This window comes from Portunus trituberculatus, chromosome 43 (genome assembly GCF_017591435.1).
Source record: "Portunus trituberculatus isolate SZX2019 chromosome 43, ASM1759143v1, whole genome shotgun sequence".
Taxonomy (NCBI): Eukaryota; Metazoa; Arthropoda; class Malacostraca; order Decapoda; family Portunidae; genus Portunus; species Portunus trituberculatus.
Genome location: NC_059297.1, coordinates 19,623,787 through 19,636,689, shown reverse-complemented (window position 1 = coordinate 19,636,689; position 12,903 = coordinate 19,623,787). Strand labels below are relative to the sequence as shown.

Below are 12,903 nucleotides of genomic sequence, written 5' to 3'. Positions count from 1 at the left end.
ATGATCAAAATCAATTTTCTTGTCCTATTCACTCATTCACTTATAACACCACCCTACACTTTTCCACGTCTTTTCAGAGACGTCCAATCCTTCAGGAAGTTAACAGTTTCCGCAGAGATGCCAGAGAACGCCTGACTTCTGATCATTCTAAGATTTTTGATTGGGGCAGAGAAAACGTAATGGTGTTCAATGCTTCAACAACTCATTATTCCTCCATCTATTAACTCGACACAACCTTCTGGACAATTATCTCCTCATCACTGACATTCAACTGTCCCCGTCTTCTGCACTGAATAACCTCGAATCTGTCCTTTACTTATAACCTAAACTGAAACTTCATAATATGTCTTCTCTTGCTAAAACAGCGTCAATGAAGTCAGGCATTCTGATGCGTCTCCGCCCGTTTTTCTCGCCCCTACAACAGCTAACTTTGATATCCGTCATTGTATGGAGCACTCTTCGCATGTTTGGGAAATTCCACTCACAGTTTTGTTAGGTAAGGTAGAATCTAAAGCTTTTCGTCTCATCAACTCCTCTCCTCTGACTGACTGTCTTCAGCCTCTTTCTCATCGCCGGAATGTTGTATCTCTTGTAATCTCCTACCACTATTTTCATGCTAACTGCATGCCTCCCCTCCTCCTGCGGCCTATCTGCACAAGGCTTCCTCTTACCCTTAGTCTGACCAACTCCCTAATGCAAGAGTTAACCAGTAATTCATACTTTTTTTTTTTTTTTTTTTGGCAATCTCTGGAACTCCCTACCTGCTTCTGTATTTCGAACTTCCTATGACTTGATTTAATCTAAGAGGGAGGTTTCAAGACATTTATCTCTTATTTTTTACTAACTCTCAGATCTGCAAAGGGACTGACAAGTAAATGGGCTTTTTTTTTTTCGTTTTATGTTGCCTTTGGCCAGTTTTCCCTTCTTGCATAAAAAATACTACACAATGTTCATGGATTAATCAGCCATGATAAGTGGTGATGCACTGAGGATGTCACTGAAGTACAAACACATAAGGTGCGGAAATAGAAATAAGATCTTTAAAAGAATTTTTAATTATATATATATATATATATATATATATATATATATATATATATATATATATATATATATATATATATATATATATATATATATATATATATATATATATATATATATATATATATATATATATATATATATATAATTCTTTTTTTTGCATACACGGCATAGCCTTGTGGGAATATTTTTCTATGGTAATGTTACATAATATTCCCAACAAATGTGACATTTTTTGTACACACTTTCATATAATAAAATTTTTTTTAAAGATCTTGTTTCTATTTCCTCACCTTATGTGATGCGTTTGTACTTCAGTGACATCCTCAGTGCATCACCACTTATCATGGCTGATTAATCCATGAACATTGTGTGTGTTCTTTTTTTTTTTTTATGTAAGAAGGGAAAACTGGCCAAAGGCAACATAACACGAAAAAAAGGCCCATATATATATATATATATATATATATATATATATATATATATATATATATATATATATATATATATATATATATATATATATATATATATATATATATATATATACGAGTATATATATTTGTGGTATGGTCACCTCACATCATGCTGTGTGGAACATGGCCTTTTTCATTGTCCCTTTTTAGCTCTGCGCAGGATATCTGCGGGATTAACTATTACTCTCTTGTAACATGGACCAAGAAGTCTAACATGTGTGCGAGTAATTGGGTGCACTAAACCCAAAAGCGCAATGAAAGTGAAAGGCGTGCGTCTCTTTGGAAGCGCGCGTCGGGGCCGATCCCTGACCAACTGATGCCGCTGTGGTCACACCATACCAAAGCGGGACCCCGTGACACAGAGCGGAGAGAGACCCTTTCCTTCGCTCTCGCTGTCGGTCCCGTGGCTAACTCGGTGCGCTTGGTGGTCCGAGCTCGGCAACGGGCTCACCTGTATGCAAGGGGGGTGCAGACCTTGGACTTGTCATTCGATGCTGTCGCATGAATTTGCTGATGACCTCACTAGCTTTGCTTGGGCTCTCAGCACTCGGTCCGGCACGGTGTCGCCTTCTGATCCTGCTCTGCTCGGAGTGGCCTAGTGTGCGTGCTGTCAGCAAGTACCATGAGCAGTCATGCTGGGACCCAAAGGATGATGAACTATGCCTGGCCAGGATGAAGCCAGAGGAATTTCTGGTGGAGGTCCGTAGCAATTCTGACATGCAAATCGATTGCCAGAGCTGGGTATAGGGGCGAAAGATTAATAAAACCATCTAGTAGCTGGTTTCCTCCGAAGTTTCCCGCAGGATAGCTGGTACTCGTAGAAACAGAGAAGTTTCATCCAATAAAGCGAATGATTACACGTCTTGGGGACGAAACGTCCTCAACCTATTCTCAAACTTTAAACGGGTGAGATACTGAGCCTGCTTTAATGCTAAAGCTTTGGCGACTAATCTGAGTATCTAGTGAGTCATTTTTGTTAAGCAGAACTGGCGCTGTGTGATGAACCAAACCTCGAGTTAAGAGGCCTAAACGAATGCTTATCTAGACCCCATCAAAAGGCGTTGGTTGCTATAGGCAGCAGGACGGTGGCCATGGAAGTTGGAATCCGCTAAGGAATGTGTAACAACTCACCTGCCAAAGCAACTAGCCCTTAGAATGGTATAGCGCTCAAGCATTCTCCTGATACTCGACCGCTGGTGGCACTACAGACCACGCTTCCCTCTTAATTGGGGGGAGGCCAGATCTCCAAGCCCTGGCGAGTTTGAGGGTCGCAGGGGTGAGCGCCGAAGGGATTCTGCGTGAGCCAGCCTGGAGCCGCCCCTGGTGCAGATCTTGGTGGTAGTAGCAAATAGTTGAGGGAGACTTCCCTTGAAGGCCGAATTGGAGAAGGGTTCCATGTGAACATCAGTTGGGCATGGGTTAGTCGCTCCTAAGCCCAAGGCTAAAGCCTTATCCCACGTTGGCAGGAGTAACTATCCAGACAAAACGCAATTAATTATTGTCATCAAGAGCTTTTTTTATAGTTAAAGGGAAAGGACCTCCTCGTGGTTCTCGCCAGGCAATGCAGATTAACTTCTGGAAACGATCCAGAAATTAATCTGCGGCTAACACTTTCCCTTCCCACTTATGTCTCCGACCAAGGGGTTACTACCAATGTGCATTTTTTTTTCTGTGATTTTCGTACCAATTGAGTCTGAGAATATACAGCTACAGGTTACAATTCGCTAACCTGTTCACAATGTCAACGAGTCCGTCTCCTACGCAGGATGGAGACGCCATGAGAGGGCTATCCGCGCTGCGGAATTTCATCCTGCAGAAGTTGAACAGCTCGTCTCAACTCGATCCAAGGTGTGCTGGGACCAAGAGGAGCTGATGCTCATGGCCACCTTCGAGGTTAGCAATCCTGGAACTCGGAATATCAACTAGGTGCTCCCTTTACCGATCTCTAGAGTTGGTAAAGGGAGCAAGGAAAGGCCAACGCTACAGGTCCTTTCTTAGGGACTTTAACTAGGGGCTGCCTCAAAAGGAGCCGGTCCATTAGCCCCTTCTAGTCCTCCTGAGTCCACTTTGGATGAGGCAATACCACCTGCCAGGGGCAGCCCCACAGGTGCGTCTTTGGTTACTGGGCAGCCTGAGTGTGAGGTACTTAAGTCACTTAGAGAAGTGGCTGCCTCCCTTGAGCTGCTGCTAGAGCAGCTGGTGGAGACCTGGTGTCCCTCCAGGCCCTACATTTACCGGCTCCCTAGTCCAGGGAAGCTGGGGGGGGACCTAGATAGGTACTTAGGCGGAGGTACCGCGAGTCCAATTACTTCGGCGCAAAGACAGAGGTTGAGCCGTTAGAGAAGCCCTTGCAGGAACCCCTGACAGCCATAGTACCACCATACCCCATGGGCTCAAAGATTTCTGGGGAGACCTCTGTGCTGTATACCTCTCACCTAATTCCTCTGACTATGTAAAATTCTTTGACTATTTGACTTCCAAGGTGGAGCACATCTTATCTCACTTTCCTTTTGCTGAGATCTCCATTTTAGGGGATTTCAATGTTCACCACCAGCTTTGGCTTTCATCTTCTTTCACTGACCAACCTGGTGAACAAACCTTCAACTTTGCTATCCTTCATGACCTAGAGCAGCTAGTGCAGTTCCCTACCCGTATTCCTGACCGCCTTGGAGACACGCCCAACATTCTTGATCTTTTCCTAACCTCCAACCCTTCTGCTTACTCTGTTAAACTTTCCTCTCCGTTGGGCTCCTCCGACCACAATCTAATTTCCGTTACCTGTTCTATCACTCCAGTGCAGCCTCAGGACCCGCCTAAGCGGAGGTGCTTCTGGCATTTTAACTCTGCTAAGTGGGAGGAACTAAGGCAGTACTATTCTGATTTCCTTGGGATGATTATTGTTTTCATGTCAGAGATCCTTCTCTTTGTGCCGAGCGCATAACAGAGGTGATTATCTCTGGCATGGAGCTATACATTCCTCATACTTTCTCTAACCCTAAAGCTAAAAAGCCTTGGTTTAACTCTGCTTGTTCTCGTGCTGTCAATGATAGAGAGGCGGCTCACAAACGGTTCCGTAGCCATCCAACTGCTGAAACTCATGCCCTATATATTTCTGCCCGTAATCATGCCAAATCTATTCTCCAACTTACTAAAAACTCTTTCATCAATAGAAAATGTCAAAGTCTTTCCAATTCTAACTCCTCTCGAGATTTCTGGCATCTAGCCAATAATATCTCTAACAACTTTACTTCTTCGTCTTTCCCTCCTTTACTTCATCCAGATGGCTCTACAGCTGTCTCTTCTTTTCTAAAGCTGAACTCTTCGCTCAAACCTTTGCTACCAACTCAACTTTGGATGATTCTGGGCATATTCCTCCTACTCCTCCACCCTCTGACTACTTCATCCCTAAAATTAAAATTCTTTATAAAGACGTTTTCCTGGCCCTCTCTGGCCTTGATTCTCGGAAGGCTTACGGTCCGGATGGAGTCCCTCCTGTTGTTCTCAAAAACTGTGCTTCCGAACTCGCTCACTGCCTGGTCAAACTCTTTCATCTGTGTCTCTCTACTTCTATTTATCCTTCTTGCTGGAAGTTTGCTCACATTCAACCTGTCCCTAAAAAAGGTGACCACTCCAATCCTTCTAACTACCGCCCTATAGCTTTGATTTCCTGCCTTTCTAAAGCCTTTGAGTCTATCCTTAATAGGAAGATAATGAGGCATCTATCAGCTCACAACCTTCTCTCTGATTGCCAGTATGGTTTCCGTAAAGGCAGATCTACTGGTGATCTTCTTACTTTCCTAACTGAATCTTGGTCATCCTCTTTAGGGACTTCGGTGAAACCTTTGCTGTCGGCCTTGACATATCGAAAGCCTTCGATAGAGTCTGGCACAAATCTTTAATTTCTAAACTACCCTCCTACGGATTCTATCCTTCTCTCTGTACCTTCATCTCCAGTTTCCTTTCCGATCGTTCTATTGCTGCTGTAGTAGACGGTCACTGTTCTTCCCTAAAACTATCAACAGTGGTGTTCCACAGGGTTCTGTCCTATCACCCACTCTCTTTCTATTATTCATCAATGATCTCCTAAATCTGACTCAATGCCCTATCCACTCCTATGCTGATGATACCACCTTGCATTATTCAACAGCGTTCAACAGACGCCCAACCCAACAACAATTAAATGACTCAAGGCGAGATGCTATAGGACGCCTAACTTCTGATCTTTCACTTGTTTCTGATTGGGGCAGAGAAAACCTGGTTTTGTTCAATGCCTCAAAAACTCAATTTCTACAACTATCTACTCGACATAACCTTCCAGACAACTATCCTCTCTTCTTCAATAACACTCAACTTCCCTCTCCTCTACATTAAACACACTCGGTCTATCCTTCACTAAAAATCTAAACTGGAAATTTCACATCTCTACTCTTGCTAAATCAGCTTCCAAGAAGTTAGGTGTCCTGTGGCGTCTTCGTCCATTTTCTCTCCCTCCCAGCTGCTTGCTCTGTACAAGGGCCTTATCCGCCCGTGTATGGAGTATGGCTCTCATGTCTGGGGGATCCACACACAGCTTTACTAAACAAGGTGGAATCTAAAGCTTTTCGTCTTATCAACTCTTCTCCTCTAACTGACTGTCTTGATTCTTTAAGTCACCGCCGCAATGTTGCATCTTTATCTGTCTTCTACCGCTGTTTTCATGCTGTCTGCTCTTCTGAACTTGCTAACTGCATGCCTTCCCCTCCTGCGGCCTCGCTGCACAAGACTCTCTACTTCTTCTCATCCCTATTCTGTCCATCTTCCTAATGCAAGAGTTAACCAGTATCTTCACTCCTTCATTCCCTACACTGGTAAACTCTGGAACTCTCTACCTGTGTCTGTATTTCCACCTGCCTATGACTTAAACTCTTTCAAAAGAGGAGTGTCAAGACACCTCTTACGTTAACTGGACCCTCCTTTTAGATTTTTTGTTTTTCTTTCTCCTACTTTCCTCTTAACAGGGCCTGGCAACCAGCGGGATTTTTTTTTTTCCAACACTTTGTTTTCCCTTGGCCAGTGCCCTTGTAATGTAAAAAAAAAAAAAAAAAACAAACACACGCTCCCCTCTGTCCTCCTATACAGACATTCATGCCTGTGTTGGAGGAGGAGGTAATTAGTGCCTTAAAGAGGACTAAGGCCTCCACAGCTGCCAGCCAAGATGGGAGGACGTTTGGTATGGTCAGGGCGCTGGGCGTCCCCAGGCTCCGGTATATCTTCAACAGTATGCTGGTCTTGAGGGACATCCCAGCGTCCTGGGCCTTGGATCGAACATCCTTGATATCCAAGAAAACCGAACTGGAGGAGCCTGGAGATTTCAGGCCCATCATGATCACCTCTCTCCTCCTCTGGCTATTTAACAAGATCTTGGCCACAAGACTAATGAAGGCAGCCCCGCTAACAGCTACACAGAATGGGTTTGCGCCAGAGGAAGGGATGGCAACCAACCTCTTCCTGGTCCAAAGTCTCATTAAGAATGCCATGAACACCTACTCTTCCCTTTCTGTGGCCTCCATTGATTTTCGAAAGGCATTTGACTCGGTGGGCCACCCATCTCCCTTAAAGGCTGCAGAGAGGTGGGGAATAGGCTACCACCCGAGCTCACCGGGTTCATTAAGAACTTATATACAAAAGCCGCCACAAATATTATGGGGGACGTTTTTAACATCTCAAGGAGAGCCCCCTGTCCCCGTATTTATTTAATATAACATTAAATTGAGCCCTGTCAGAGCTCCCGCGAAACGTAGGGGCGCATTTCAGCGGAGATGTCAGATGCCCACATCATAAGTGAAATATGAGAAATATGAAGAAAAAAGAAATAAAGAAATATGGATGTATGATAGTTCGCCAGTATGCGGTGTGTAGCCGTATCCAGCCATAAAAGAGATTAAGAAGGGCAGGAAGGTCAAAAGGAAACATTTAATGACCCAGGCCAGTTGACCCAGGGCAGCCCGGGAAGATATATATATATATAGCCCAGGTCAGGTAAACATTCTGTGGTGTTGTTGTCGTTCTTGGATGTTGTTGATACCACACGTGGAGTTCACGTGAGCTTGTACTTGATTGGTGAACGGTACATTCTGAGGGGCGTGTTGGGTGGGTCAAGACACGCCCCCATAAGTTCCTGGAGGGAAACTGTAGAGGATTGGGGCAGAAAGAGAGGAGAGAGGAAGCAGAGTGGACAACCGCGGCTCTAAGCGGGTCACCCTCGGCTGCATAGCTGAGCTGAGGGCGGCATGAATGCTTTGTACTTCATATAACCAGTAAGTGGAGCTATAAGTTGCAATGCAGTCTTTTGAGGTAAATTAGAATGGAGGAGGAATCATGATAGGAGGTTTAGGCATTATTTTAGTATGTATTTATGTGTTTGTATTTTGGTTCATAATGACGTCGTTATATACTTGCGTTTCCATCTATGAGTAAGGAATTTGTATACGGCTACCTACGTATGTGCATGTGTGTTGCTCTGACGAATAAGTTACATAACATATTTACTAGTGTGTAATTGTGTACGAAGTTAACGTGGTTCCATGTAGGGGTACCAAGATTACTTGTGGGAAGTCACTTGTGTGGAAATATCAATATTTGTCATTATATTTCGGTGGTGTTACGTTGTCATTTTCGTGAACGGAGTCAGGTAACTATATGTGTATGGTAATATATTTGGTGGTACGTCACGTTGGTTGCTTGCATTCATGTACCAAGTAAAGGTCATTCTTATATACGGGTAGCTGGGAAAAAGGGGGTAATATTGTACGTACTACATATGAGATTTACTGATAAATAAAGCACCGTGTTCAGATGTTGTAATACGTTATGAAGATATAGTGGATGATGTTTGAAGTGAAATCCGTTTTGATGCGAGAATATGTACGAGATTAATGTAATTCTTAAGGATGTTTGTAAGAGAAATTGTAGTAATTGCAGTGGAGAAGGCAACAGGAGTTGTGATTGTTACTTGACGGCGCCGTATCGAATACCTTATGTATAGATATTATTTTGTTAATTAAAGATAGAAAAAACCTTTGACTGTTAGTAACCAGTGGCTAGAGAATTTGTGCAACGTCGTGCAACAGCTCGGATCACGACAGAGAGATTATAAGTCAGATTGCTTACGCTGATGATGTGGCCCTTGCGGCTTCCACCAGCACTATAGCTTCTGGACTTTGCTAGACGCTTTAGTCAAGAGGACCAGTATGGTGGTGGGGCTGCAGCTGGGCCACGCCAAATGCGCTACACTTTCCATCCTGGGTGACTGTAAGCGGAAACAGTGGCTGGTTAATTCCAACTCCACCTTTACTGCAAATGATGTACCTCTTAACGGCTTGTTCCCAGGGCAGACATACCGGTTCCCTGGGCTGGAGATTAGTCCAACAAGAGGTCGCGCCGAGCTCGGCTGGACGCTGGCCTCCATAAACCGGGATCTAAGGATTATACAGAAGGCTCCCTTCAAACCACAGCAGAAGCTGTGGGCAATTAAGAACGTCTTGGTTCCCAGCACCGATACCAATGGGTGCTGGGGTACTCCCCTAAAGGCCTCCTGCACAAGATCGACGAAGAAGTGCGGTGATGTGTGAAAAAGGAGCTCCATCTGCCACAAGACACATCTAATGCTGTGTCGGATGCCAACATCATAATATAACATATGAAGAAACAAAAATGAAGTGTACTTGATATTTGACCAGACATAACCCAACCATAAACATGGGCAGTGGGTCAAGAAGCAGTAAGGGCAATGAAAAGACAATTAAAAAACATTTTACAGAAGGTAGACTGCTGGGTATCAAATTTAAATCTAGGAGATGACCCAGACAGATGTCCAAGACCGAAACAAACCTAAATGACTTCTTAATGACCTTGGGGAGTGGTATATGACTTTGGGGAGTAGTATAGTACACACGTGTTGTTCCCCACGTGGAGCGAAACATGAATGGCAAATAAAAGTGACCAATAAGCAACCTGGCTATCCTAGTCAGACCAAAAAGGAACTTGCTATCTTAGTAGGTTAAACTTGAGCCTCTGAAACGCCAATAGGATGGTGTCTTGTTTCCCGATGTGTGTTACGTTTAAGAATCATTTGATTTTATTTTGTATGTGCCTTCGCCCTTATGTTGTTCACACGTGGGCTCTCACATGGAGTGGTCTCCGAATGGTAAATGATAAAATGGGCGTGTTATTGTAGGTCAAGTCTGACCCTTCCCCCCTTCCTGAGCTCTCTGAAGGAACGTTAGAGAGGTATGAGAGAGAAGAGAGAGGAGACAGAGACGAGAGAGGAAGCTGAGAGGACAACCGCGGCTTTGAGCGCGTAGCTGCATAGCTGAGAGCGGCATGAACGTCTTGTATCTCTTATTAAACAGTAAGTGGAGCTATAGTTGCAATGCAGTCTTTCGAGGTGAAATTAGGATGGAGGAGGAATCATGATAGGAGTTTTAGGTATTATTTTAGTATGTGTTTATGTGTATGTACTTGGTTCATAATGACGTCGTTATATACTTGCATTTTAATTTATGAGTAAAGAATCTTGTATACAGCTACGTAGTACGTGTGTGCATGTGTGTTGCTCTGACGAATAAGTTACATAATATATTTACTGTGTGTATTCGTGTACGAAGTTAACGTAGTTCTTATGAATGGGTATCAAGAGAAAGAGATTCGTTGAGTGAAGTTGCTTGCGTGGAAATATCAAGATTGTCATTATATTCGGTGATGTGTTATGTTGTCATTTTAGTGAACGATGTAAGGTAACTATATGTGTATGTTAATATAATTAGTGGTGTTACGTTGGTTGCTTGCATTCATATACCAAGTAAAGGTAATTCTTATATATGGGTAACTGGTTGAAAGGGGGAAATGTTGTAATTACTACATATGAGATTTACTGATGAATAAAGCACAGTGTTCAGATATTGTAATAACGTTATGAAGATATAGTGGACGACGTTGAGGTAGAATCCGTTCTGATGTGAGAATATATACAAGATTAAAGTAATTTTTACGGATGTTTGTAAGGGAAATTGTAATGATTTGCAGTGGAGAAGGCAACAGAAGGAGTTGCGATTATCATTTGTCGGTGCCGTATCGAACATCTTATGTATAGATATTATTTTTTTTAATTAAAGGTAGAAAAAAACTTTTTTTATTTATACCATGTGGGCTTTTCACAGAAATTTATGAGCTAAAGGAGATACTTTTTGGGGTACTTCCTATCGCAAAGCCCACCCGCTAGGAAACCATTGCCCCGAGTGAGGAAGCCCAACCTACACTCAGACCGTGGACAGGATTCGAACATGGTCGTGGAATTAATGCAGCCGTCGCCCAAAGCCCTGACTGCCTACACCATGGCCAAGCGCTGCGCCACAGGGCTAGTAAGAGCTTCAGCCGGTATTGCAGCAACCTCCCAGGTGCGTTATGCCCACACTGACATCCAGGTACCAGACTTCAGCGATTACCGACGAGATGATGTCAAGGATTCTCGAGCCAAGTCTGTAGAGTCTGCCTCCTCCAGACACTCTTTCACCTACATGGTGGTTGGAGGTGGCGTGGTGACTGGTCTGTATACAGCCAAATTCATAGTGACTCAGTTTGTGCCATCAAAGTCAGTCAGTGCTGATGTGCTTGCCTTGGCCAAGATTGAAATTAAGCTTGGTGACATTCCTGAAGGAAAATCTGTCACTTTCAAGTGGAGAGGAAAGCCACTCTTTGTCAAACATAGGACTGATGAGGAAATTGAGACAGAGCTCAATGTGGATATTGGTTCCTTGAGGGACCCTGAGGCAGACGGTGCACGCTGCGAGAACCCGAAGTGGCTGGTGGTGGTGGGTGTGTGCACCCATTTGGGTTGTGTACCCATTACTGATGCAGGTGATTTCGGAGGTTACTACTGCCCCTGCCACGGCTCCCACTACGACTCCTCTGGCCGTATTAGAAAGGGTCCTGCACCACTCAACCTGGAGGTGCCAACGTACATGTTCCCAGAGGAAGGAGTCCTACTAGTTGGCTAAGGTATAAAAGTTTCAATGCCATGTGAGTGTAAGTTACATTCTAAAAGTTCATAGAAAGTTCAGAGCTAACCATTTAGAATATTCCAAAAGCTTGACATTGTACTGAGAATTTGAAGATCTTGAAAATATGTGTGATTTCCGTTCTCCTAAATAGAAAGTAAAGTGGTATAATGTTTTACTGTTTTTGGTCTTGTAGATAATGTACAAAACAGAAACTTCCCTCCTTGGGTATTTATGTGTTAACCAATGACAACTTGTAAAATAAACATGACATATGCTTGGAGACCCCTCGGACCCCAAAGCATGCATGGTTCCACTGTACCACGGCAGCTATTTATAACCAGTAGCTGGAGAATTTGTGCAACGTCGTGCAACAGTTCGGATCACGACAGCTGCGCTCTACGCTAGGGTGACCGATGGGAGCTTGGGAATCCAGAGATTTTCAACTCTGATCCCGGCCCTCAAAAGGGGAGTATATGAGAGACTGGCTGTTTCAAATGACCCACATGTGGCTGGGATAGGAAGGGCCCATCTTGAGCCCCCGAGCACCTCCAAGGAGGATTTAGTGGCTGCCGCTATTTATCATGAAAGAGAGCAGTTGTACACCAGTCTGCCGACAGAAGGGGTCTTCGGGGGTTCGATAGGAGCCCACCTACACATGGATGGGTCCATGACGGGATCCTCCTGCTGCATGGCCACCAGTATGTAAATGCGGTCAAAACGCGGCTGGGTTTGGTCAGCACGAGACTTTGGTCGTCCAGGGACAGACCATCCGTCCCAGTGCTATGCAACCTCGGATGTGGGCGCATAGAGTCGTTGGGGCACTCGCACCTGAGCGCACCCGCCAGCATGATCATGTGCTCACCCTTCTGACAAAGCTCCTTCTCAAAAAGAACCTTGAAATAAGAAAGGAGCCTTTGATCAGCACATCTTCTGGTGTCAGGAAACCCAACTTAATTGTCTGGGACAGGAATAGGAGCATAGAAATGGATGTTCAGGTGGTCTCCTACTCTTCGGTCAGGGACAGCCTGGAGCATGTCCACCAATTAAAGACATCCTACTATGACACAGAGGATGTGTGTGCTTGGGTGCGGGAACACTCTGGTTGCCTCACTTCCTTTATGACTTTGACCATCAATTCAGTGGTCGTCTTGTGGTTGTCTGTTGTTGTTGAACATCGTATTGTTATTGATGTACCTTTGAGTAACATCTTATCTTTATTGTGTGGGTTGTGTGACTATCGTGCTAGTATTGTACTGGAATTTTGAAAGTGATTGATAGCAACACGGTATATCATGAGATGGTCGTCCTATGCTCGTTATAATCTAAGTAATATCTTGTGCCCATCT

The 12,903-nt window shown here is 44.1% G+C and overlaps 1 protein-coding gene across 1 annotated transcript; it reads left to right on the top strand.

Annotated features, from left to right (window-relative positions):
- The first annotated feature begins 10,847 nt into the window (after positions 1-10,847).
- LOC123518110 (cytochrome b-c1 complex subunit Rieske, mitochondrial-like) lies at positions 10,848-11,833 on the top strand. The gene has a single exon (XM_045278727.1). The coding sequence runs from the start codon at positions 10,856-10,858 to the stop codon at positions 11,552-11,554; it is 699 nt and encodes a 232-aa protein (XP_045134662.1). The 5' UTR covers positions 10,848-10,855; the 3' UTR covers positions 11,555-11,833.
- The last annotated feature ends 1,070 nt before the right edge of the window (positions 11,834-12,903 follow it).